The sequence below is a fragment of the Somniosus microcephalus genome, chromosome 6, assembly GCF_052327205.1.
Source record: "Somniosus microcephalus isolate GS21.2 chromosome 6, FLI_Smic_1.0, whole genome shotgun sequence".
Taxonomy (NCBI): Eukaryota; Metazoa; Chordata; class Chondrichthyes; order Squaliformes; family Somniosidae; genus Somniosus; species Somniosus microcephalus.
Genome location: NC_140992.1, coordinates 202332104 through 202358907, shown reverse-complemented (window position 1 = coordinate 202358907; position 26804 = coordinate 202332104). Strand labels below are relative to the sequence as shown.

The 26804-nt window shown below is 47.8% G+C and overlaps 1 protein-coding gene across 3 annotated transcripts in view; it reads right to left on the bottom strand.

Moving 5' to 3' along the window:
• The window catches only part of nlrc5 (NLR family, CARD domain containing 5), a 350789-nt gene that overhangs the window by 209568 nt on the left and 114417 nt on the right, over positions 1-26804 (bottom strand). For all 3 annotated transcript variants that reach the window (XM_085991231.1, XM_085991232.1, XM_085991233.1), the window contains exons 8-13: positions 21005-21088; positions 19965-20048; positions 19789-19872; positions 17644-17733; positions 12673-12735; positions 12505-12573 (exon numbers count right to left, since the gene is read on the bottom strand). In XM_085991231.1, the coding sequence (XP_085847357.1) occupies positions 12505-12573; positions 12673-12735; positions 17644-17733; positions 19789-19872; positions 19965-20048; positions 21005-21088 (474 nt within the window). The remainder of the gene's footprint in view (positions 1-12504; positions 12574-12672; positions 12736-17643; positions 17734-19788; positions 19873-19964; positions 20049-21004; positions 21089-26804) is intronic.

Genomic DNA, 26804 nt, shown 5'->3' with positions numbered 1-26804 from the left:
TCATCTGTCAAAACCGCTTGACAGATGAAATTTCAGTCTGTGACGTCACCTGTTGCCGGGTGGCCCTTAATTGGCCTGCTGAGCCCGCTGGTCGGGCTCTACAAGGTCAATCAAGTTAAAATCGCGTGGATTGGCCACATCTCGATGGAGGCGGGACGACAACCCCGAAAGTTGTAGTCCCGCCTCCTACCCGACTCCTGAATGAAAATCCAGCCCCCTGGATTCAGGAGGTAGGTGTAAAGGCACTTACTTCCTAGATGCAGCAGTCCTCGCCTTGCTGTAACTGGCAAATTTTACTAAGTGTGCGAAACCCGACCAGCTATAGTTAAACACAAAATGGAGGTTAAAGAAGAGGCTTTATTATTTAAATAGATGGCCCGCCTCCTGGCAGCGGGTTGGCTGCCCGCCCTGCCTCCGTTAAAACCGGAAGTGGGCGGGTTGGAGGGGGGTTCAGATCAGGACTCACATTTTTAACACTTTAACTTCCCCCACACTCCCAACCCACCCTTTTTTTAGGTTAAAATCCCCCCCACCATGATCTCTGGTTTGCTAGTCCAATATCAGACGGTGTACACCACCATATCTCACAGTAGGTGATAGGAATCCTTTTTTGGCATGTCACCACAGTAACTGTCCCAACAGCACTTGAAAACCACAGCCTCTATTTGCATTGTTGCATGCATAAATATCTTTGTACAACGTATGAACAAGAGAAACCAGGGAACAGGCAACAGCTATTCTGGCAGCAGCCCGTGTATAGTCTGGAATTTCCCGGGCAAAGGTTCTGCACAAATAATCCCTCAGCCCAAGGATAATCAAGCTAAATTCCAGTGGATTGCCTACTAGTGCATCCAGGTCTGACAGCAAGTGGTTTGTGCAGAAGTCTTGAAGTCAGCAAAAAGTCCTTCAGCACTTGCCACACCACTAACTTTTGCAACTTGAAACCAATGTAGAAAGCACCAAACATTTGTAGAAGCATAGCAACAGCCAGAAGAAATCAACCAGCAACTAACCTGTAAGTAGTTGTTGATCCCTTGAAATAGCGCTAGTTGGGGGGGGGGGGGGGGGGGTCCTTCCTGCTGCTGAACGCATGTTCAGCTGTGCAGCTTAGGAGAGACTGTTAGCTGGAACGTCAAAATGGCACTGCTGGCGTCAAATCAGCGTTGCAAGTCATGATCTGCCTGCTCTGCATACTACCGGGGGACGTTAGCCGCGCGCTTGCCAATGGCCTCACCAATATGGCGTCTGGCGTGATTCACCCCACAAGTGTGCGCACGCATATCAGATGCCATTTTGGTACCCAAATGGCATCCGCAGTGCCCAAACAATGGGCGCTACCGACTAATACTAATCTTGCCAGCAATCAATTTGGCGCTGTTGGAGTTTGGAGTTGGGACTTTCCACTCTGCCATCCATTTGTTTACTTTCCTGCTCAAAATTTAAAATATGAAGCTCAGTATCTGTGGTTTCAGACATGATTCAGCTTATGCTCACACGCTCCCCCAAATAGCAGCACATTCGATAAGAGAAACAAAATCGCTCATTGCTGGAAAGTCCCCTCATCGAGAGTAAAGAGAAAACATTTGCTTCCATTTTCAGTTAGAAGCTTCTTGCTCTGCTGGAACCAGACCAACATGCTCCGACATGTAGGCAGAAGGCAGGGAGTTGCAACACTGATAACACAAAGAAGCTCGGTTAGCAGCTAGCTGGCTCAGAATGAGAAAACAATCCACCACAATACCAGTTCAGTTTAACAGCAATCACTACCACTTCATGAATAAAGTCGAATAAACACTTAACCACTTCCTGGAACACTTCCCTCACAGGTCACCAGTGCCATCGTCCAATCTACTGGTGGATTTACATTGAGGAACGCTTCGAAAAGCAGTTCAGCAATGCTACCTCAGGGGTCTGGTACCGTGGCATCTGTGCCGATTGTATTGCAGGTTGGATTATATTGCTACACTAAAGCAAGAGAACAATGGCTGTTCCTGCACAGGATTGCACACACATGCAGTTATGTGAAAGTTACAGTTTGCAGCTTTGATTCGGACCACCGTCCCCTTTCCCCAGCGGTTGGAGAAAGCAAATAGAGGCCAGGAACAGCATCATGGACCTGCCGGAATGGGCATGAGATAGGGTTGCCAAACCTCCTGGAAATTGCTGTGGCAAACCTGGAGAAAAATCATAGGGGCGTTAAAAGAGAACTATGGGGGCAAAATTGGGTCGCGCTCCCTTTGGGGCACAAACTTCGCCGGGCCTGAAAAAGTTAGCACCCCCGCACCCGGTAGTGCCCCAAGAGGGAGGCGGGGTGCTACTGGAAACGCTCCCCCTCCCTCTAGGGGCGCTATGAGTGAATATCACGGCGCTACGTGCCGTGGTACTGCAGGCTTTCCTCCACTTATTAAAAGGGGAGGGGTCTAGCGCAGCGTGACCCAGGGTACCCAGCTGGACCACCTGGGATCAGAGTGCCGGGCTCACGGAGCGCAGCCGGCACCCCACGGGGGGGCTTCACAGGAGGCCGGGGACAGCAAAGCGGGTAGGTGCTGGCAGGCGGCCAGCAACAAAAATGGCCGCCCAGCACCTCCCCTTTAATTTGCGCCGCCCCGGCCACAGGTAGGCCCCCTTGACCCTGTCGGAAATAGCGTCCAGCGGTAAGTCAGGGGCGCTGACTTACAAAAATTGGGTCACGCCCCCTTTGGGGCACTAACTTCGCCAGGGCGCTACTTTTAGCGCCACGAAAAAATTAGCGCCCCCACGGCCGAAATTCATCGGTAGCACCCCAAGAGGGAAGCAAGATGCTACTGGAAGCACCCGCCTCCCTCTTGGGGCGCTTGGAGTGACTATCGTGGCGCTACGTGCCGTAGCGCCACGGTACAGCAGGCCTTCCTCCTCTTCTTAAAGGGGGCAGGTGCTTCACAGGAGGCCGGGGACAGCAAAGCTGGCAGGTGCTGGCAGGTGGCCAGCAAAAAAAATGGCTGCCCGGCACTTTCACTTTAATTAGCGCCGCCCCGGCCACAGGTAGGCCCCCCTGACCCTGTTGGACATAGGGTTTGGCGGTAATTCAGGGGGCGCTACCGAAGATCGCGGCCGGGGCGCTGCGCACGGCGATGATGTAATCGCTGGCGGTGCAGCACCATGGGGTGCTAACAGTTACCGCCGCCGCTAACCTCCCGCTGAATTTCGCGGGAGGCGTTGGCGGCGGCGCCGCGCCCGGGTGCTAGTTGCTTTGTGCCCTTAGGGCACTAACGGGAGGTGCAAAGCAACTGAATTTTTAAGCCATAATCTCGACTGAAACCCCAGTGCAGTACTGAGGGAGTGTTGTACTGTCGGAGATGTGGTCTTTCGGATGAGACATTAAACTGAGGCCTGGTCTGCCCTCTCATGGATAAAGGAAAAGATCCCATGACACTATTCGATGAAGAGCAGGGGAGTTCGCCTGATGTCCTGGTCAACATTCCTCTCTCAACCCAAAACAGGTTATTTGGTCATTTATCGCATTGCTGTTTGTGGGATCTTGCTGTGTGCAAATTGGCTGCCACGTTTCCCTACATTACAACAGTGACTACACTTCAAAAAAGTAGTTAATATGGCTGTAAAGTGCGTTGGGATGTCCTGAGGTTGTGAAAGGCGCGATATAAATATAAGTTACTTTTTCAAACGCGAAACACCAACGTGTACAAATATATTTACTGAAAAAGTGAAATTTAAATAAATAGCAGATGGAAAAGAAACATTCACTGGTTGAAGGAAAGCTTACTGTATATACACACATTCAATATCCCATTATCCAAATTCCTTTGTACAATCCACAACACAGGCCCAGCTGAAGGACACAGCAGCAGATTATAAATAGGGCTAGTAGCTCAACTTTAAGGTGAGTGGATGCACATGGGGGTAAATATTGCTTCAGTCTTTGTAAAGGCTCATAATAGATTTTAAGTATTTATCAGCCTTTGTCAAGGCAGCATGGAGAGGGGGCCAGGGGAAGGAATGCTAAATAAAAATGAGTGGAAGTAAAACCCAATGTGGAGGTTTGCAGAGGTAGGTGAACGTTCCAAAGTACTTTACAGCTAATGAGTATTTTTTTTGAAGTGTAGTCACTGTTGTAATGTAGGAAAGGCAGCAGCCAACGATGGAGTGATGGAGTGGGACAGCACCTGATTCCGTTTGCTGGCTGTTGAAGCTGACTTGTTGCTGTGAGGTGTGTTACATGCCCCAAAGAGCAGCAGTGCACCATGCCTGTCAGTAGATGGTTGCTGGGCTCAATGACCTGTACACTACACAGGTGCTGTCTAGGGGAACTCCAGCACCCAGTAAACATTTCTGGGCTCCATCAAGCTGAGGCCTCCTTTACACAGAACATCGAGCCCCTTGCAAACAAAGCCTCTGTCCCTTCATTTAGCTGTGCATAGTCGACTGACTGGGCATATGTCACTTGACTTGCAGCTGCATTCATTGAGCCCTGATGAAATTGGCTTTCTCATCTAAATTGTGGTGTGCTATAGGAACCCAACCAAAGGAATTCCCATCCTCAGCACTTTGATAACTGCAAGTGGCAATCAGTATTACTGCAGGAAATACTGTATTGTAAAAAACAGAATCCTTAATATGCAAGAGTGGCACCTTCCACAGCAACAGAAACTTATGGAGGGAATAAAATGCATTAAAAAAATCATCAACGCCTGGTCAATGAAGAAACACAACTTTAGTATCAACTTTGCAGAAAACCTTCCTTTAAGAATCCAACTTCAGCTGGCCCACCAATGGATGTGCCCGTTTTATGGGTGGGGTGAGAGCCAGGGGCACAGCTCACCAGAAAAAGTGTGAAATTTGGTGTGGGACCTAATCTGAATAATTGTTCAGACGAGGCCTGCATTGGTGAGCAGTGCAGTCTCCATTTGCCAGTCAGTGTTCTTTGACGTGAAATGCGATGACCCATGAGTTGGGTGCCTGATTTTCCAGCCTGCGCTTGTTGCCAGTGATGCTCTGTGCCGCCGGTGAGGCTCCACACTGTCAGCGACGCCTCGGAAATTCAAGGCCTTAATGTCTAAAATAAAACTTGTGAGAGAAGTGTGCAGTAAGTACACGCAGAGAACTGATTTAACACAAAAGGGTTGTGTCGGAAATATTTTTTTTAGATTGATACACCCAGCGTTAAATGGAGCTAAAAATACCATGGGTATTTGACTTTGTGCCAATTAGATGCAGAGACTGTGTTAACTCTTGCTGAAAACGACACACTTGCTATATTGCCAGTGCTTTCCATCAGTGGCCAGTTGATCAACTGTCATATAATGGCAGTTTAAAAAGGAAGTGATCAGTAAGAGTACTAAAGGAGCACATGTTAGAGAGCAGCATGGGGGGTCAGAACATAGCTGAGCAGATTTAGTGGAGCATTCAAGCATTTGACTTTGGCAACATTAACAGACCGAGACTGACACTGGCAGCACTCAACCTGAAACTGAAACTGAAATTTTATATTCAAAATCAGTTAAATATTATTCAGCAACCTGCAATAACTTGTATGTACAGGATGCCTTTTATGGGTCTACGTAAAGTCCTTCTGTCACGTATCAGTCACTGCAAAGGGTGCGCCGCACACTCCAAGTTCAACAATAGCCGGCTGTTCTGTGCTGGGGAATGGTGGATATGCCTGATCAGCCTGAAGGACAAGGGCAGTAGGGTAGATCTTCCGAGTCCTCACCATGCCTTCAACACCACGAGCAAACATAGATGGACTTGGGCCCAAAATTTTCTGATGTGTGTCTGCAGCGTGCAAGGGTGTGCGTGGAATCGGAAAATCCACTCTGAGAGGCACAGTACTGTCAGAGCCCATTATTACCATCCAACCAATTTCAGCCAACAGCTGGTTTGTTCTGGCTGGCACCTGGTTCGAGGCATCAGGCACATTTTGTCAGACCTGTCTGAACACATTTTGCAAGCCCTGATCAGAGGCAGTGGAAGGGGCTGAGGCATTTTAACATAGAAACATAGAAGATAGGAGCAGGAGTAGGCCATTCGGCCCCTCGAGCCAGCTCCGCCATTCAATGCGATCATGGCTGATCCTCCAAGTTCAGTACCCTGTCCCTGCTTTCTCCCCATATCCCTTGATCCCTTTAGCCTTAAGAAATATATCCAACTCGTTCTTGAATATATTTAATGAATTGGCCTCTACTGCCTTCTGTGGTAGAGAATTCCACAGGTTCACCACTCTCTGGGTGAAGAAATTCCTCCTCATTTCTGTCCTAATTGGCCTACCCCTTATCCTTAGACTGTGACCCCTGGTTCTGGATTCCCCGACCATTGGGAACATCCTCCCTGCATCTAGTCTGTCCAGTCCTGCCAGAATTTTATAAGTTTCAATGAGATCCCCTCTCATTCTTTTAAACTCCAGCGAGTACAAGCACAATCGACCCAATCTCTCCTCATACGTCATTCCTGCCATCCCAGGTATCAGCCTGGTGAATCTTCGCTGAACTCCTTCCATGGCAAGAATATCCTTCCTCAGATAAGGCGACCAAAACTGCACACAATACTCAAGATGTGGTCTCACCAAGGCCCTGTACAACTGCAGCAAGACATCCTTGTTCCTGTACTCAAACCCTGTCGCTATGAAGGCCAACATACCATTTGCCTTCTTAACTGCCTGCTGCACCTTCAACGACTGGTGCACAAGGACACCCAGGTCTTGTTGCACTTCCCCTTCTCCCAATCTATTGCCATTCAGATAATAATCTGCCTTCCTGTTTTTGACACCAAAGTGGATAACCTCACATTTATCCACGTTATATTGCATCTGCCATGCTTCTGCCCAATCACCCAACCTGTCCAAATCATCCTGTAGTTTCTCCGCATCCTCCTCACAGCACACACGCTCACCCAGCTTTGTGTCGTCTGCAAATTTGGAGATATTACATCTAGTTCCCTTGTCTAGATCATTAATATATATTGTGAATAGCTGGGGTCCAAGGACCGATCCCTGCGGTACCGCACTAGTCACTGCCTGCCACTCGGAAAAAGACCCGTTTATTCCAACTCTTTGCTTTCTATCTGCCAACCAGTTCTCTATCCAAGTCAATACCTTGCCCCCAATCCCATGTGCCTTAACTTTACACGCTAATCTCTTATGTGGGACCTTATCGAAAGCATTCTGAAAGTCCAAATACACCACATCCACTGGTTCTCCCTTATCTATTTTACTAGTTACATCCTCAAAAAATTCCAGTAGATTAGTCAAGCACGATTTACCTTTTGTAAATCCATGTTGACTTTGTCCGATCCTGTCACTGCTTTCCAAGTGCTCTGCTATTACATCTTTTATAATGGACTCTAGCATTTTCCCCACTACCGATGTCAGGCTTACCGGTCTGTAATTGCCCGTTTTCTCTCTACCACCTTTTTTGAATAGTGGGGTAACATTAGCTACCCTCCAATCCATGGGTACTGTTCCAGATTCCATCGAATGTTGGAAGATGATCAGCAATGCATCAACTATTTCTAGGGCCACTTCCTTAAGTACCCTAGGATGTAGATTATCAGGCCCTGGGGATTTATCGGCCTTCAATCCCATCAGTTTCTCTAACACCATTTCCCTACAAATACTGATTTCTTTCAGTTCCTCCCTTTCATCAGACCCTATGTTCCCCGACATTTCTGGGAGGTTATTTGTGTCCTCCTTTGTGAAGACAGAACCAAAGTATGTATTTAATTGGTCTGCCATTTCTTTGTTCCCCATTATAAATTCCCCTGATTCTGACTGCAAGGGACCTACGCTTGACTTCGCCAATCTTTTTCTCTTCACATATCTATAGAAGCTTTTACAGTCAGTTTTTATGTTCCCTGCAAGCTTACTCTTGTCATAAATCGCAACTTCTACAAGAAGTACTACTGAACGGCCAGCTGAGGGCGCCGCCCGAGGAATATAAATACTCGGGCGTGGGCCCACCTTGGCCAGAGATAGTCTGGAAACAGGAAGCTAGTGACTACTAACTAGACCTCCATGTTTTGTTACAAGTCGATTAAAGTCTTGCTTTATGTACAACCAAGTGCATAGTGAGTCTTTATTACGTCAATTTAATCAACTTGTTATCGTCTCCACGCCTTGGGTGATTCGGAACAACCAGCTGCAACTCGAACTGCAGAAAGGGACCTGGGCAAGAAACTGATCCATCATGGATAAACTCCTTAGACTCGCTCGTCTCGACCTGGACACGAATGCACCTGCGGCAGCGAAGGTATGGAAGCATTGGTTTCATACCTTTAGCAACTTTCTTGAAGAATGTGGGGCGGGTACCTCTAATAAGTTACGAATGCTTATTAACTACATATCCCCTCATGTGTATGATTATATTGAGGACTGTATAGACTACGATGCTGCTATCGAAATTTTACAGCAGCTATATGTCAAGTCCCCGAATGAAATCTTTGCTCGACACCTACTGGTCACAACTCGGCAGCAGCCTGGGGAATCACTCAATGAATTCCTCCAGAAACTTCGCAGGCTCAGCAAAGATTGTAACCTTAAAGCGGTTACAGCTGAACAGTATCAAGAGGAACTAATCCGCGATTCCTTTATCAATGGGATTGCGTCCCCTTTTATACGTCAGCGCCTGCTGGAAAATAAACCCCTCAATTTACGGGCTGCTTATGACCAGGCGTGTTCCCTGGACTTGGCCAAGAAGAATGCAGACACTTATCTCCCACCACGTGCACGGACGGCGGCTATCACCCTTAATAAGTCTTTCGATAGGTCTCGGGTGGATGCCTCTGCTGATGATGACTCTACTCTAACGGACGACGACCCTACCCTAGAGGCCTTTGCTGATGACGACCCCGCCCTAGCAGCATCCTGGCAATCAGGAAGAAAGTGTTCCTTTTGTGGAGGTACGTTCCATTACAGAAAATTTTGCCCGGCTCGTAATGCGACCTGCTATCATTGCAGCAAGAAAGAACACTTTTCCAAGGTATGCCAGTCACAGGCCTCTGCTAACAAGAAAGGCCACTCCTCTAAAGTACACCGGTCGAGAGCTCCTGTTAGCTTCACAGCTGCTATCTATGGAGCTGCTCCTCCCCCAAGAACCACTGCTAAGGTTACAGCTGCCGAAGGAAAAATTACCCCTCCTCCCATCACAGCTGTTTTTCCCCAAAGTTTGTCCCATGCAGCCACGAAGGTTTCAGTAAATGGGCACACTCTAAGCGCGCTAATCGGCTCCTGCAGCTCTGACAGCTTCATTAGTAAGCAGGCTGTCAGCAGGTTAAAACTGCACATTTATCCCTCGGACAGGGAGATTGCAATGGCTCTGATGACCCTGACCACCAATTCTTCTGGCTTCTGTCTTGTCAACCTCATCCTCAATGGTCGCACGTATCCCTCCACCCGGCTCGGAGTACTCAAAAACTTATGTAGCGATGTGCTTCTGGGACAGGACTTCCAGAAGCAGCACAAAAGACTCACTTTTGAGCTTGGGAGGGTCGAAGCCGGAGCTTACCATTTCTAAGGTGCCGTTTTGTGCGCTCTCGGCAGCCTTACTCGGTGAGCCCTCCCTGTTTGCCAATCTCTCCCCCCGCTGTAAACCCATAGCCACCAAATCACGGCGCTTTAGCCAAGACAACCGAGCATTTATCGAGGCAGAAATCTCTTGCCTTTTAGCTGACGGTATTATCAAGCCCTGTTCATCCCCCTGGCGGGCTCAAGTCGTCATTGTGAAAAACCCTTTAAAACAACATAAGAAATGTCTGTGTATTGATTATTCGCAGACTATTGATCAATATACCGATCTGGATGCCTACCCGCTACCACGCATAGATGACATGGTCAACAACCTTGCCAAATACAAGGTATTTCCAACCTTCGATTTAAAGAGCGCGTACGATCAGGTACCGCTGAAAGACTCTGACAAATAGTATACGGCCTTTGAGGCCAATGGTCGGCTTTATCAGTTTTGTCGCCTTCCATTTGGGGTCACCAATGGGGTGGCCGTCTTCCAACGGGCAATGGACGGCCTAGTCCGGCAAGAGAACTTGACGGATACCTTTCCGTATTTAGACACTATCACTATTGCCGGCTATGATCAAAAGGAGCATGACGCCAATCTTCAGAGAATTTTTGACGTTCTCCGTCGTCGCCACTTAACGTTAAACGAATCCAAATCGGTGAAATCGGTGCCATCAGTGAACATTCTCGGCTACTGGGTGGGCAACGATGTTATTAAACCGGACCCAGAGCGACTTCGTCCACTTCAGGAGCTCCCTCCCCCTACAAATCTCGACTCTCTTCGTCGGGCACTTGGCATGTTTGCTTATTACGCAAAGTGGATACCTCACTTCTCCGATAAAATACAGCCCCTGCTTCATGCGAAGTCTTTTCCATTGGAAGCAATGGCTATTTCTGCCTTCAACCTCCTCAAACGACAGCTGGAGAAAGCCACATTTCACTCCATTGACGAAAACCTTCCTTTTGTGGTCAAATGCGATGCATCGGAGGTGGCGATCTCGGCTACCTTGAATCAAGGTGGTCGGCCCGTGGCATTCCTATCCAGAACCTTACAGGGTAGTGAGTTCCATTTCCCCCCTGTTGAGAAGGAGGCTACAGCCATCATCGAGGCTGTACGCCAATGGAGTCATTTTCTTGCTCGGCGTCATTTCACGCTCATAACTGACCAGCGCTCCGTGGCCTTCATGTTGGATAACTGGAAGCGCACGAAAATCAAAAATAATAAAATTCAACTCTGGAGGATGGAGCTGGCCGCCTTTGAATATATTATCCATTACCGACCTGGCAAACAGAATGTGGCCCCAGATACCTTCACACGGGCATTTTGCTCTTCAATGTCAACGTCGACTCTGGCAAATCTGCATATGGACTTATGCCATCCTGGCGTTACCCGTATGTTGCACTTTGTGCGCTCCAAAAATCTACCATTCTCAACGGAGGACGTAAAGAAAACATGCTCCTCCTGTAGGATTTATGCAGAATTGAAACCACAATTCTTCCGCCCATCAGATGACTTACTCATACATGCAATGCAGCCTATGCAGAGGCTCAGCATAGACTTTAAAGGGCCAATTACTTCGTCGACGCGGAACACCTACCTACTTACGATGGTAGATGAGTATTCACGCTTTCCCTTTGCCTTCCCCTGTCCTAATATGCTTACCTCTACGGTAATTAAATGTCTCGATCAGGTCTTTTCCCTCTGCGGGACGGCCAATTTTATCCACACGGATCGGGGTCCCTCCTTTATGTCGAGTGAACTTAAAAGTTATCTCTCCCAACGGGGAATCGCCTCGAGTAAGACGACACCATATCACCCAATTGGCAATGGACAGGTTGAACGATACAATGCCATCATCTGGAACGCTGTCCATCTGGCACTGAGGTCACGCAACCTACCAGACCAGCAGTGGGAAACTGTGCTCCCCGACGTGTTACACTCTAGCAGGTCTCTTCTCTCCACATCCACTAATGTCACACCTCATGAGCCATTCTTCAAGTTCCGGCATCGCTCTACACATGGGACATCTCTACCCTCATGGTTGGTGGCTCCAGGCCCTGTGCTACTCCGGAGGTTCGTCCGGTCAGCCAAGAACGACCCTCTCGTTGACAAGGTGGAGTTAACGGAGGTAAACCCCACGTATGTGCACGTGCGGTACCCCGATGGCCGGGAGTCCACCATCTCGCTCAGAGATCTGGCTCCCTGCCCAACCGGTCACACGGGCCCGAATGATGTAGGATCCCACGACGATGATGTCAACACTCCGCACCCCTATGAAGATGACGCCCTACCTGGGACATCGAGGGATCTGCCAGCAGTGCTACCGGATCAACTCAGGGAGCCGAACGCTCCCCATAGGATGGCCACCTGAAATCAGGACGCCGGACAATCTCCGGCTACAACCCAGGATGAGGCCAGCTCTGCACCTGTGGGGACTCGCACCCGGAGCCATGATATTCCCAAGCCTCCACAGGACGATCAAGACGACGCGGACTCTACCGACTTACCGGTACGGGCCAAGCGACCCAGGGACCAGGACACGGTCCGGGGAGACGTGCCTTCCGGTCACAAGCAGAAAGCTAAACGACTACGGCTATTTTTGGTCCGCCTAGTCCATTAAAGGAAGACTGGACTTCCAAACCTTTTAGGGAGGAAGAATGTCATAAATCGCAACTTCTACAAGAAGTACTACTGAACGGCCAGCTGAGGGTGCCGCCCGAGGAGTGTAAATACTCGGGCTTGGGCCCACCTTGGCCAGAGACAGTCTGGAAACAGGAAGCTAGTGACTACTAACTAGACCTCCATGTTTTGTTACAAGTCGATTAAAGCCTTGCTTTATGTACAACCAAGTGCGTAGTGAGTCTTTATTACGTCAACTCTCATACTCTATTTTCCCCCTCTTAATTAATCCCTTTGTCCTCCTTTGCTGAATCCTAAACTGCTCCCAATTCTCAGTTTTGCTGCTTTTTCTGGCCAATTTATATGTCCTCTCCATACCACCAGTTACCTGAGTTTCCTGAGTACTGCCCCGTGAATGCCTTCACATTCCATTGGAGGTGACGAGGACCTGGAGGACCTGTGTGGTGAAAGTAAAATGAATGTAGGAACTCTGGAACACTACAGCCATCAGAGCCAATTCAATGGTACTTTAAACTTCAAATTCAAACTGAAATACCTGTTAATTGGGACGGTTGTTGAGCCTGTGCAAAATCTAACAGTCGCCACATTCCCACCATCACTGGAAGAAATTCAATTTATGTATTAGTTTGGATTCTTTGTCACCTTTACATCACTATCTCCATAATAGTGTTTCTTAATGACATTGAATTCCCTGTGATATGACAAAGCACTAACAATAAATAACAGTTGATAAAAGCACTAACAATAAAAAAGTTGATAAAAGCTAATATGATATTGCACACACGGATAATAGGAGTATGAATTCAAAGATCTTGTAGCAGCAGTTTGAATCTAAAGGGATTAGTTCCTTGATCCAAATTGATATACCCGTCTTGTTTCCCTGGGGGAATTTCTCGCTGCTGCACAGCCTCCTTAAGCCAGGGTTACAGGGCCTGTGGTTCTGGTTCAGCTTTGCCACTATCAGTGCCTGTGGAACCAGGCTATTAGACGTATAATAAACCTTTCCCAGCATCTGTCAAGAATCCATTACAATCAGAAGATGGCAAACAATCTTGCCACGTGCTAGTGAGCATAGGAATAGGAGGATAGAGCAGATGAATGCGTGGCTAAAGAGTTGGTGCAGGAGGGAGGGCTTTAGTTTCCTGGATCACTGGGCCTGCTTCTGGGAAAGGTGGGACTTGTACAAGTCGGACGGGTTGCACCTGAACCAGAGCAGGACAAATATCCTTGCGGGGAGGTTTGCTAGCACTGTTCGGGGGGGTTTAAACTAAAATGGCAGGGGGTTGGGAACCTGAGCAGGGAGACAGAGGAAAGGAAAACAGGGATAAAAGCAAAAGATAGGAAGGAGAAAAACAAAAGGGGCAGTCAGAGAAATCAACGGTTTAAATCAAACGTGGCCACAGTAAATAATAATTCTAATAGGTCTAAGAGCGTTAAAAAAACAAGCCTGAAGGCTTTCTGTCTTAATGCAAGGAGCATTTGTAATAAGGTGGATGAATTGGCTGCGCAAATAGAGGTAAACGAATACGATTTGGTTGGGATTACAGAAACGTGGCTCAAGGATGGCCAAGACTGGGAACTCAACATCCAGGGGTATTCGATATTCAGGAAAGATAGGCAAAAAGGAAAGGGAGGTGGGGTAGCATTACTGGTTAAAGAAGGGATTAATACAATTGTAATGAAGGATATTAGCTCTGATGATGTGGAATCTGTATGGGTAGAATTGAGAAATACTAAGAGGAAAAAAACAGTAGTGGGAGTGGTATATAGACCTCCAAACAGTAAGGTGGAGGTTGGGGATGGCATTAAAAGGGAAATTAAAGAAGCGTGCAATAAGGGCACAGCAGTCATCATGGGTGACTTTAATCTACATATAGATTGGGCCAACCAAATTAGTAACAATACTGTGGAGGAGGAATTCCTGGAGTGTTTACGGGATGGTTTCCTGGACCAATATGTCGAGGAACCAACCAGAGATCAGGCCATCTTAGACTGGGTATTATGTAACGAGAAAGGATTAATTAGCAATCTTGTTGTACGAGGCCCCTTGGGTCGGAGCGATCATAATATGATCGAATTCTTCATTAAGATGGAGAATGAAGTAGTTGACTCAGAGACAAGGGTCCTCAATTTAAATAAAGGAAACTACGATGGTCTGAGGAGCGAGTTGGGTAGGATTGAGTGGGGAATGGCGCTCAAAGGGTTGACGGTGGATAGGCAATGGCAAACATTCAAAGACCGAATGGATGAGCTACAGAATTTGTTCATCCCAGTTTGGCATAAAAATAAAACAAAAAAGGTGACTCAACCGTGGCTAACAAGGGAAATTAGGGATAGCATAAGATCCAAGGAGAGGACATATAAATTGGCTAGAAAAAGCAATAATCCTGAGGATTGGGAGCAGTTTAGGAGTCAACAAAGGAGGACAAAGGGATTAATTAAGAAAGGGAAAATAGAATATGAGAGTAAGCTAGCAGGGAACATAAAAACTGACTGTAAAAGCTTTTATAGATATGTGAAGAGAAAAAGATTAGTGAAGTCAAGCGTAGGTCCCTTACAGTCAGAATCAGGGGAATTTATAATGGGAAACAAGGAAATGGCAGACCAACTAAATACATACTTTGGTTCTGTCTTCACAAAGGAGGACACAAATAACCTCCCAGAGATGCCGGGGAACATAGGGTCTGATGAAAGACAGGAACTGAAAGAAATCAGTATTTGTAGGAAAATGGTGTTAGGAAAATTGATGGGACTAAAGGCCGATAAATCCCCAGGGCCTGATGGTCTACATCCCAGGGTACTTAAGGAAGTGGCCCTAGAGATAGTAGATGCATTACTGGTCATCTTCCAGAACTCGATAGATTCTGGAACGGTACCCATGGATTGGAGGGTAGCTAATGTCACCCCACTATTCAAAAAAGGTGGTAGAGAAAAAGCGGGGAATTATAGACCGGTAAGCCTGACATCGGTAGTGGGGAAAATGCTAGAGTCTATTATAAAAGATGTAATAGCAGAGCACTTGGAAAGCAGTGACAGGATCGGACAAAGTCAACATGGATTTACAAAAGGTAAATCATGCTTGACTAATCTACTGGAATTTTTTGAGGATGTAACTGGTAAAATAGATAGGGGAGAACCAGTGGATGTGGTGTATTTGGACTTTCAGAAGGCTTTCGATAAGGTCCCACACAAGAGATTAGCGTGCAAAATTAAGGCACATGGGATTGGGGGCAAGGTATTGACTTGGATAGAGAACTGGTTGGCGGACAGAAAGCAAACAGTTGGAATAAACGGGTCCTTTTCCGAGTGGCAGGCAGTGACTAGTGGGGTACCGCAAAGATCGGTCCTAGGACCCCAGCTGTTCACAATATATATTAATGATCTGGACGAGGGAATTGGATGTAATATCTCCAAATTTGCAAACGACACAAAGCTGGGCGGGAGGGTAAGCTGCGAGGAGGATGTCAGGAAACTCCAGTACGATTTGGACAGGTTGGGTGATTGGGCAGAAACATGGCAAATGCACTATAATGTGGATAAATGTGAGGTTATCCACTTTGGTGGCAAAAACAGGAAGGCAGATTATTATTTGAATGGCAATAGATTGGGAGAAGGGGAAGTGCAAAGAGACCTGGGCGTCCTTGTGCACCAGTCACTGAAGGTAAGCATGCAGGTGCAGCAGGCGGTTAAGAAGGCAAATGGTACGTTGGCCTTCGTAGCAAGAGGGTTCGAGTACAGGAACAAGGATGTCTTGCTACAGTTGTACAGGGCCTTGGTGAGACCGCACCTTGAGTATTGTGTGCAGTTTTGGTCACCTTACCTGAGGAAGGACGTTCTTGCCATGGAGGGAGTGCAGCGAAGATTCACCAGGCTGATACCTGGGATGGCAGGAATGACGTATGAGGAGAGATTGTGTCGATTGGGCTTATACTCACTGGAGTCTAGAAGATTGAGAGGGGATCTCATCGAAACCTATAAAATTCTGTCAGGTCTGGACAGACTAGATGCAGGAAGGATGTTTCTGATGGCCGGGGAGTCCAGAACCAGGGGTCATAGTCTAAGGATAAGGGGTAAGCCATTTAGGACTGAAATGAGGAGGAATTTCTTCACCCAGAGAGTGGTGAACCTGTGGAATTCTCTGCCACAGAGGGCGGTGGAGGCTAGTTCATTAAATATATTCAAGAAGGAGTTGGATATATTTCTTGAGGCTAAAGGGATCAAGGGATATGGGGAAAAGGCAGGGACAGGGTACTGAATTTGGATGATCAGCCATGATCACATTGAATGGCGGAGCAGGCTCGAAGGGCCGAATGGCCTACTCCTGCTCCTATCTTCTATGTTTCTATGTTTCTATAAGATTTGTCTCTTCGGAGAACTACTTGGATGAGCTTGTACCCACAAAACAGAAACTTGGGGTAGATTTTCCCGAACCTGTCGGGAAGAAGGCGGGACTTCCCCTTTCGGGTTTTTGACCCGCCTACTTCGACGTCCGGCCAATCCGCGTGATTTTCCCTTGATTGACCTTGTTGAGCCCGCCCAGCGGGCTGAGCAGGCCAATTAAGGGCCACCCGGCAACAGGTGACATCACAGACTGCAATTTCATCTGTCAAGAGTTCTTGACAGATGAAATATCAGTGTTTTACAGCTGTTTGAAGCTGTGAAACACTGACACTCTGAGTTCTAACATGAGTCCTTCTGCATAGACTCAGTTAGAACTCTCACCGGCACTCAAAGCTGAAGGCTGTCACTTTTGACAGATCGCAGCCATTCAGCTTTCAGTTCCGGCTGAGTGATGCGCTCCCGACGGCTACAGGAAGAAAGGCTGTGAAGGTAAGTACAGGTAAGTAAAAGTTCTTTACACACTTTAGACACACCAAACACACTTACCTTTACACTCATGCACCCATCACTCACCTGAGCACCGACATCGCGACCCCTCCAACTCCTTCAACCCGACGGCCCGACTGCTCTAACCTGGCGTGGTTTGGAGCCGTCGGGAATCCCACACGACACCCCTCAAAATAGGGATTAGGCTAAAAACTGCCTGTTAACTACCTGTTAACAGGCAGTTAATTGGCACTAATCCCTTCCCGCCTGGTTTCAGCGGGTCCCAGTGCGGGTACCCGCCGCCCCTGAAACTTACGTGGGGCGGGGTTTTGGGCGGGATGGTGTCGGGACCCCCAAATTCGGGATTTCCCCCCCCCACACGCCTGAAACCCCACCTGACGGCTCCACGAAAATCTAGCCCTTGGGCCTAGCTCCGTCTCCCTTCCATCCTACTGCACTTGCCAGGGCTACAATTTTTACATGCTTTGAGCCCAGGTTTGCAATTCACAGACTATAGAGTTGACATCGGACCAACACTCTAATCAGAAAACTACTTTCTGTAAAAACATAGACTGTGTGTATGAACACTTCACGTGTTTGCCTGAAATTTCTTCACCCATTATTTTATCAGAGAATGAGCAAATGTCTTGTGTAAATATTCTCAAAAAATCTCTCCTACCTGACTTGGACATCCAGGATATTCGAACAGGTGCTTATAGCATTTGCTATGTTAAGAATACCGTCTACAGTGATATTATTATCACCCAATCTATAGTAAAAGAAGGAAGTTGAGTTACATTGATGGAGTTCTTATTTCTTCCGAACTTACAAAGAAGTAGGTCAGGACTAGACCCTCAAGCCTATCCTATACGGTCATAGTGTGACTTCTGCGCACCATCACCTCCATTCCCACCAACACACACACACACACCCACCAGCCACATAATGTCCTGAGAGAAGCAAAAAACAAGGAAAAAAATCCCAGGTCAATTTAGGAAAAAACTCTGGGAATTTCCTCTCTGACCCCTCCCCCTCTCCCTCAAAGACAATCAAACAAGTTTCAGGTAACCACAGTGATTGGAAGACAGTGCCCCCCACCCCCCCGCCCCCCATTGCTCACCTACCTTCGATATGTTTACTTGGTTAGAAAAATGCAGGTATTGTACAACAGTGCAAAACAACATGGAAATAACAACCAAGAAATATCACTTTGAAAGTCACAGTAATAAATTATAAATACAATACTGTAACTGATATATCGCATGCATAACATTTTGTCTACAGTGAAGTCACTGTCCCCTCACGAGGTATAACCACAAACTGGCCCAGAATAGTACAAATGCAATGCTGTTCAGGAACCAGAGTCAGGAAAGCCACATTTGCATAGACGATGGTGAAAACAGAAGAGTGATCACAAAGCAAGGGATTCAAAATGGTCCATTTTCTTTTGTACTAAGAAAGACCAAGGCCTTTTGTGCAGGCACCAGCAAGGTTGAAAAGAGTAAGGGATGAGATAAAGCAGAAAGTAATGATTAGGTCAAAGGCAAGAAGATTATAGGAGGAAGGAAAGACTGAGGGTGGTAAGAAGGTTCGCAGTTGTGAGATTTTGGGTAAGAAAGGGTCAGAATGAAAAACTGTGCTGTAAGTCTTGATCCCAACACTGTGCGAGTGTTGGGAGGAGGATAAGCTCCTCGGATTACAGAGCTGAGAAGAAGAAAGGAAGGGAGTTTATAGGAGCAGTGGCCAAAGGTGCATTGATAAACTAAAGACAAGAAAAGCCCCAATGAAGAAGAACGGAGCGATTACAAGTAAGTAATCTAAAGAAAGGGTGCCAGGGGTTTATATAGAAAATAATAGATAGCTAGGGGTGATTACAAGGCACTGCTCTGATTGAATGGTTCTGGTGAGATATATATACATATAAGATAGAGATAGAGAGAGAGAGAGAGAGAGAGATTGAGATTCTATGGCTATAATCTAATCAATGGGTTCATACTGTCTATACAGAGAATAATGAATACTTAGGATAATCATAGACAACAATTTAATTTAGGGGTACAGATCATTTATGATTAGAATAACGAATACCTGGGAGCATTGACATGCATTAATCTTATTAAAGGAATCAGATGAACCAAAACATCATGAATCAAAGTTGATGCAGGATGATTACTGTCTTGAAATCATTCTGTGTACCCAATATAGGGGAAATGTTCCCGTTGGCATTCCTTTGGTGCAAACGCCTACCAACACTATTTTACAGTAGGTGTTAACCTCACTGGTTTAAATAGGTTAAACACGGTCTTAAAGTAACGTTGGCAGCAAATGTCTCAAGTTATTGGTTCGAAAATTTCCGCTTATGTTTCGTAACTCACAATGTAGATCTGACATTTTAGCCAGAATGTCCCATGTACTTGGTGGGTGTAGACATCCGTACTGAAACATTAATAATTGCAACTTTATCTTTGCAATGTAATTCAGTTCATGAAAATCTGCTGTTGATTCACCAAAAAAGTCATCAAATCAGCAAATAATGGGGGGGGGGGATCTTCCTCTGCAATCTGATGTGATTGTGGCAGAAATTGTGAGAAAATGGACAAAGCCTCACCATCCCTACCAGCAGTTCCTTTCCCCAGCCTCCATCCAGACCACCACTGACTGCTCCTTGCCCGCCTGCCACGTGTAAATGTTGGTGGTGGGGGTCGGGCACACGGTCCCCAGTGGAATTTCCTTCTTTCCACCCAGGTTGCTGGATGGACGGATTAAGATGGCCTACTTCATCCATATGTACCTTGCGATCCTGTGATATAAAAATTCTACTTACTCAATTTTTCTCAGGCTTCCCATTTGAGGAAGCACGCCAACAACCACTGCTATCCCAGCATCCCCCAGTTCATTATCGTGCAAGCTGGAAAGAAATTGAAGTACAAAATGGTAAGAAATGTTGGGGATGAGTTGAAGAAAATCATACAGCTTGGTAGAATTGTTTGTGATACTTGCTCTATTTCTTCCAGGTGGTGACAGATTTCTAGTGCAGAAGACAATTGGGTAGCTCCCTTCACACCAATACTGCAAGATGCAAGGCTGGAATCAGAAGTTTGGTTTACGTTAATATCTCCAAATTAAAGCAGCAACAATTTAGATGGAAAATGATTAATACTATTGTGGTGCACAACAAACAGCAACAAGAGCAACGTGCATTTATATAGCGCCTTTAACATAGTAAAATGTCCCAAGGCGCTTCACAGGTGCGTTATCCGTCAAAAACTGACACTGAGCCAAAGAAGGAGATATTAGGACAGGTGACTAAATGGTATTTCAGAGGGGTAGGTTTTAAGGAGTGTCTTAAAGGAGGAGGGAGAGGTGGAGAGATTTAGGGGGGGAATTCCAGAGCTTAGGGCCTAGGCAGCTGACAGCATGGCCGCAATGGTGGGTTGAAGGAAGTGGGGGAATGGACAAGAGGCCAGAATTGGATGAACACGGAGCTCTCAAAGGGTTGTTGGATTGGAAGAGGTTAGAGAGATAGGGAAGAGTGACGCCTTCACATCACAGCCAAGCCTCAACCTCTCCTCATTCAATGTCCAAAAATGCACACTTTCCAGCAGTGGTCACTGGATAGTGAAGAGGAACGGGAATGCTGGTTGATTCTCCCCTTCCCTAGTGCAGGAGCAATTGCACAATTATACTATCCATTCAGGGATCAGCTAACTCAACACACCCAGGGTTAGCTCAGTACCACAGTTACCCACTAAGCAATTAGGGAAGCTTTAGTTCCATGTACCTTTAACACCAGAAGGAACTTTTATTAACTTGATTTGTGGGATTAAATATGTAGCACCAAATAGTAACCAGATGAGTGCCCAATAAACACAGCATCAAGTTGTTGTATAAGATGATAGTCAGTCAGGGTCACATTTTTATTACAGGACCAGAGCTCATTATATTGTTGGTGTCCTTGGTGCAATCCCAACACGAGTTATCATTCAACCAGATAAAATTAGACACTACAATTATTAAAGTAGTGTTAGTAAATTTCTTACCTAAGCTTCTTCAGGCTGTTGACTTTAGGAATGATTTCAGATAATGTTCCAGCAAATTTATCCTTGTATTTTCTGCTTTTGAAACTACAATTGAAAAAGGAAGACTTAAAACACATTTCTTTTGTATTATTTTATAAATAAAACAAAATATAACATTCTTTGTTTGACAGTATCATACAGGAAACTCTCGATTTACCGGCACCTAAATAACCGGAAATCTCTGTTAACCGGCAAAATTCAGGAGTAGGTTCAGGTAAGTTTTACTTCATATTAGTGGCTGTTCCTGGATCTGTGGCTGTGTAATCGGGGTTCCTGCACTTGTTGCTAAGCAACAGGGACGCTTGGTCTGTGGCTGGGGTTCCTGCACTTGTTGCTAAGCAACAGGGAAGCCTGGATTTGTTGCTGTGTACGGAGCTCTCATACCTTTTAACTATACCTCTCTGTAATCCGGACTTTTTGATAAACCAGCGCCACGCCGGTCCCGGATAAAAAAGAGTTTCCTGTACTTTGGATTCCAGATAATATCAATAAATTTGCTCTTCACCACCATAACCATATCATCTGGAATCTAAAGGATTAGATTCTAAGAAAGCATGTCCCACACAGATTCTCTGCGCACACATGGGCTCAACCATTGGGGAATGAGGAGTTGGGGTAGGGGTGGAGGGAGGGGGGGGGGGGCGTGGAATGATGTGGTCCACCTTCTCTCCTGCTCCAAATCTCACAACGCCCACCCTGTCAAATATAAATAGTAATGCCTTTAAACTTTAATGCTACATTTAGCTTTGTGATATATATACTTAAAAGGGGATTTGTACCATATTGTAAGGAATCTTGCAAATCAAAGATTCCATGAGCTTGGCATGGGGAAACAGTGGCTGTATGTAATGATACTGTAAGTGTGCTCATGAAGATTTCCTCTGGTCATTAAATTGTAAACACATTCTTTTTCAACAGAGCAATTCTTCCCCTTCCACATCTAAGAATTTTTTTTTTAAAGATTACAGATGGTTCAGTGTCCTTTCACCCCTTGAGGATCCAGCAGGCACCTGCTCTCAGGCCACCATCAATCCCACACTTAGCAGGTCAATGGGAGATGTGAAAGAGTCGGCCAGAAGTCCCGCTTACCCCCTCCCCCTCTGGTTTTCCTTCCCTCCCCAGGGATCTGGCTGGTCTCAGTGCCTCACTCTGTTGAATGGCTGAAGTACCATTGTGTTGTTCTGATACAGCTCTTTTCAACTTCATCTGTGGTTAGGCAGCAGAAATAGAAGAAAAATGAAGAGCAGTCAGTGTACTAGTAGATGTGTAACTATTACTCCGATCAAATATGAGAGTCAGAGCCTCATTGCCAGTCTAATTCAACTATGTTGATTCTAAGAATGAAAAGGTCCAAACAGTTGGTTAAGGGAGGGGAGGTTAATTGTCTTTATACCCATGATGTGACCTCTTTTGTTGAAGGAGGGCAAGTAAGGAGTGGGGAGTTTCCAGTTATATATAAAATTTAATGCAAACTATTATGTTAAATTTATGCAAAGGATTTGCATTTAATAACATCCCTGCTTTCTCCCCATACCCCTTGATCCCTTTAGCCTTAAGAAATATATCCAACTCCTTCTTGAATATACTTAATGTATTGGCCTCTACTGCCTTCTGTGGTAGAGAATTCCACAGGTTCACCACTCTCTGGGTGAAGAAATTCCTCCTCATTTCTGTCCTAAATGGCCTACCCCTTATCCTTAGACTGTGACCCCTGGTTCTGGACTCCCCGATCATCGGGAACATCCTTCCTGCATCTAGTCTGTCCAGTTCTGTCAGAATTTTATAAGTTTCAATGAGATCCCCTCTCATTCTTCTAAACTCCAGCGAGTACAAGCACAATCGACCCAATCTCTCCTCATATGTCATTCCTGCCATCCCAGGTATCAGCCTGGTGAATCTTCGCTGAACTCCTTCCATGGCAAGAACATCCTTCCTCAGATAAGGCGACCAAAACTGCACACAATACTCAAGATGTGGTCTCACCAAGGCCCTGTACAACTGCAGCAAGACATCCTTGTTCCTGTACTCAAACCCTCTCGCTACGAAGGCCAACATGCCATTTGCCTTCTTAACCGCCTGCTGCACCTGCATGCTTACCTTCAGCGACTGGTGCACAAGGACACCCAGGTCTCGTTGCACTTCCCCTTCTCCCAATCTATTGCCATTCAGATAATAATCTGCCTTCCTGTTTTTGCCACCAAAGTGGATAACCTCGCATTTGTCCACGTTATATTGCATCTGCCATGCTTTTGCCCAATCACCCAACCTGTCCAAATCATCCTGGAGTTTCTCGGCATCCTCCTCACAGCACACACGCCCACCCAGCTTTGTGTCGTCTGCAAATTTGGAGATATTACATCTAGTTCCCTTGTCTAGATCATTAATATATATTGTGAATAGCTGGGGCCCAAGGACCGATCCCTGCGGTACCCCACTAGTCACTGCTTGCCATTCGGAAAAAGACCCGTTTATTCCAACTCTTTGCTTTCTGTCTGCCAACCAGTTCTCTATCCAAGTCAATACCTTGCCCCCAATCCCATGTGCCTTAACTTTACACGCTAAATTCCATATTGTCTGATGAAAGAGTGATACGAGTGTGCAAGGGAATATTTTACTTGCATGCAAATTTGATATTTCTGGCTGGACCAAACCTAAAGTAATGGAATAAAAACAGATAATTCTGGAACTACTCAGCAGGTCAGGCAGCATCTGTGGCAAGAGAAACAGATTTAAGGGGTAAAATTCGCTTGCTTTGCACCTCCCGTTAGCACCCTGAGGGAGCACTAATGGGGCGCAAAGCACTTAGCGCCCGGGCACGGCGCGGCTAACACCTCCCGTGAAATTCTGCGGGAGGTTAGCGGTGGCAGCAGCCGGCAGTACCCCGCGGCGCTGTGCCTCCAGCAATGACATCATCGCCGTGCGCAGCACCCTGCTCACACCCCAGCCAGAAACTTGGCTCGCGCCCCCTGACCTGCCGCTGGACATTATGTCTGACAGGGTCAGGGTGGCGTTTTTGCGGCCGGGGCGGCGATAATTGAAGGGCAGGTGCTGGGCAGCCATTTTTATTTGGGCCGCCTGCCAGCACCTGCCCCCTCTTGCCTCCTCCTGCGGGGTGTCGGCCGCGATCGGTCAGCCCGGCACTCCTCTTGAGTGCCTGGCTCTTTTGTCGGCACCCCGCTCCCTGGTGGTCCAGCAGGGCCCCGGTGCGCGCTGCACTAGGCTCCTCTGCTTTAATCAGGGGAGGGAGACCTGCAGTACCGCGGTGCTACATGCCGGCACGGGTGGCGCTGCTGCACATAGCGCCGCGATATTGAATGGGAGTGCCCCAAGAGGGAGGGGGAGCACTTCCAGTAGCACCAGGCCTCCTGCTTGGGGCGCTACCATTCTATTTTGGGCACGGAGGCGCTAACTTTTTCAGGGCGCTAAAAGTAGCGCCCCTGGGTTGCAAGCCAATTTCCCCCCCCCCCCCCCCTTAATGTTTCAGGTTGATGACCTTTTGTCAGGACTGGATGAAGTTAGAGATTTAACAGTTTACAAACAAATATGGAGTTAGGGAAAGGGGGGAGGGGAAGAATAAAGGGATAGGACGGAAGGCACGAGTGATTAAATGACAAAGGGGATGATGGTGCAAGGCAAAAAGGGGTGGTAATGGGACAGGTAAAGAAACAAAAGATGAGTCTGGAGGAGGTGTTACAGCAGAACCATTACCAGCACCTGCTGTCCAAGACAATGGGAGCAGTGGTTATGATCTGAAGTTGTTGAACTGTCGAGGGCTGAAGGCTGTAAAGTGCCTAATCGAAGGTGAGGTACTTGTTTATAAACTAACTTCTTCAGTTCTGATGAAAGGTCATTGACCTGAAACGTTAACTCTGTTTCTCTCTCCACAGATGCTGCTTGACTTGCTGAGTATTTCCAACATTCTCTGTTTTTATTTTAGATTGCCAGCATTTGCAGTATCTGCTGTTTAAAAAAAATAAAAAAATAATGGAACTGAATTATTTCAATGATATTTTATCCGGTGATTTATAAGAAATTGGGATACGTTTTCACTTTACTTCCTGTGCTGAAAGCATCACCGGAGTGGAGCGGAGCGGAGAGAGGAACATCTGGCGGAGAGGAACATCTGGCAGGAGGAACGTCTGGCGGAGAGGAAGGTCTGGCGGAGAGGAACATCTGGCGGGAGGAAGGTCTGGCGGAGAGGAACGTCTGGTGGAGAGGAACGTCTGGCGGAGAGGAACGTCTGGCGGGGAGGAACGTCTGGCGGGGAGGAACGTCTGGCGGGGAGGAACGTCTGGCGGGGAGGAACGTCTGGCGGGGAGGAACGTCTGGCGGGGAGGAACGTCTGGCGGGAGGAAGGTCTGGCGGAGAGGAAGGTCTGGCGGAGAGGAAGGTCTGGCGGAGAGGAAGGTCTGGCGGAGAGGAACGTCTGGCGGGAGGAAGGTCTGGCGGGAGGAAGGTCTGGCGGAGAGGAACGTCTGGCGGAAGGAAGGTATGATGGAGAGGAAGGTCTGGCGGAGAAGAAGGTCTGGCGGAGAAGAACGTCTGGCGGGAGGAATGTCTGGCGGAAGGAACGTCTGGCGGAGAGGAACGTCTGGCGGAGAGGAACGTCTGGCGGGAGGAACGTCTGGCGGTGAGGAAGGTCTGGCGGAGAGGGACGTCAGGTGGAGAGGAACGTCTGGCGGGAGGAACGTCTGGCAGAGAGGAAGGTCTGGCGGGAGGAATGTCTGGCGGAGAAGAATGTCTGGCGGGAGGAATGTCTGGCGGAGAAGAACGTCTGGCAGGAGGAATGTCTGGCGGAGAGGAATGTTTGGGAGAGGAAGGTCTGGTAGGAGGAATGTCTGGCGGGAGGAATGTCTGGCGGAGAGGAAGGTCTGGTGGGAGGAATGTCTGGCAGAGAGGAACGTCTGGCGGGAGGAAGGTCTGGCGGGAGGAATGTTTGGCGGGAGGAAGGTCTGGCGGGAGGAAGGTCTGGCGGGAGGAACGTCTGGCGGGAGGAACGTCTGGCGGGAGGAAGGTCTGGCGGGAGGAAGGTCTGGCGGGAGGAATGTCTGGCGGGAGGAATGTCTGGCGGGAGGAACGTCTGGCGGGAGGAACGTCTGGCGGGAGGAAGGTCTGGCGGGAGGAAGGTCTGGCGGGAGGAACGTCTGGCGGGAGGAACGTCTGGCGGGAGGAACGTCTGGCGGGAGGAAGGTCTGGCGGGAGGAACGTCTGGCGGGAGGAAGGTCTGGCGGGAGGAAAGTCTGGCGGGAGGAAGGTCTGGCGGGAGGAATGTCTGGCGGGAGGAATGTCTGGCGGGAGGAATGTCTGGCGGGAGGAATGTCTGGCGGGAGGAAGGTCTGGCGGGAGGAAGGTCTGGCGGGAGGAACGTCTGGCGGGAGGAAGGTCTGGCGGGAGGAAGGTCTGGCGGGAGGAAGGTCTGGCGGGAGGAAGGTCTGGCGGGAGGAAGGTCTGGCGGGAGGAATGTCTGGCGGGACGAATGTCTGGCGGGAGGAAGGTCTGGCGGGAGGAAGGTCTGGCGGGAGGAAGGTCTGGCGGGAGGAATGTCTGGCGGGAGGAATGTCTGGCGGGAGGAAGGTCTGGCGGGAGGAATGTCTGGCGGGAGGAAGGTCTGGCGGGAGGAAGGTCTGGCGGTAGGAAGGTCTGGCGGGAGGAATGTCTGGCGGGAGGAACGTCTGGCGGGAGGAAGGTCTGGCGGGAGGAAGGTCTGGCGAGAGGAACGTCTGGCGGGAGGAACGTCTGGCGGGAGGAACGTCTGGCGGGA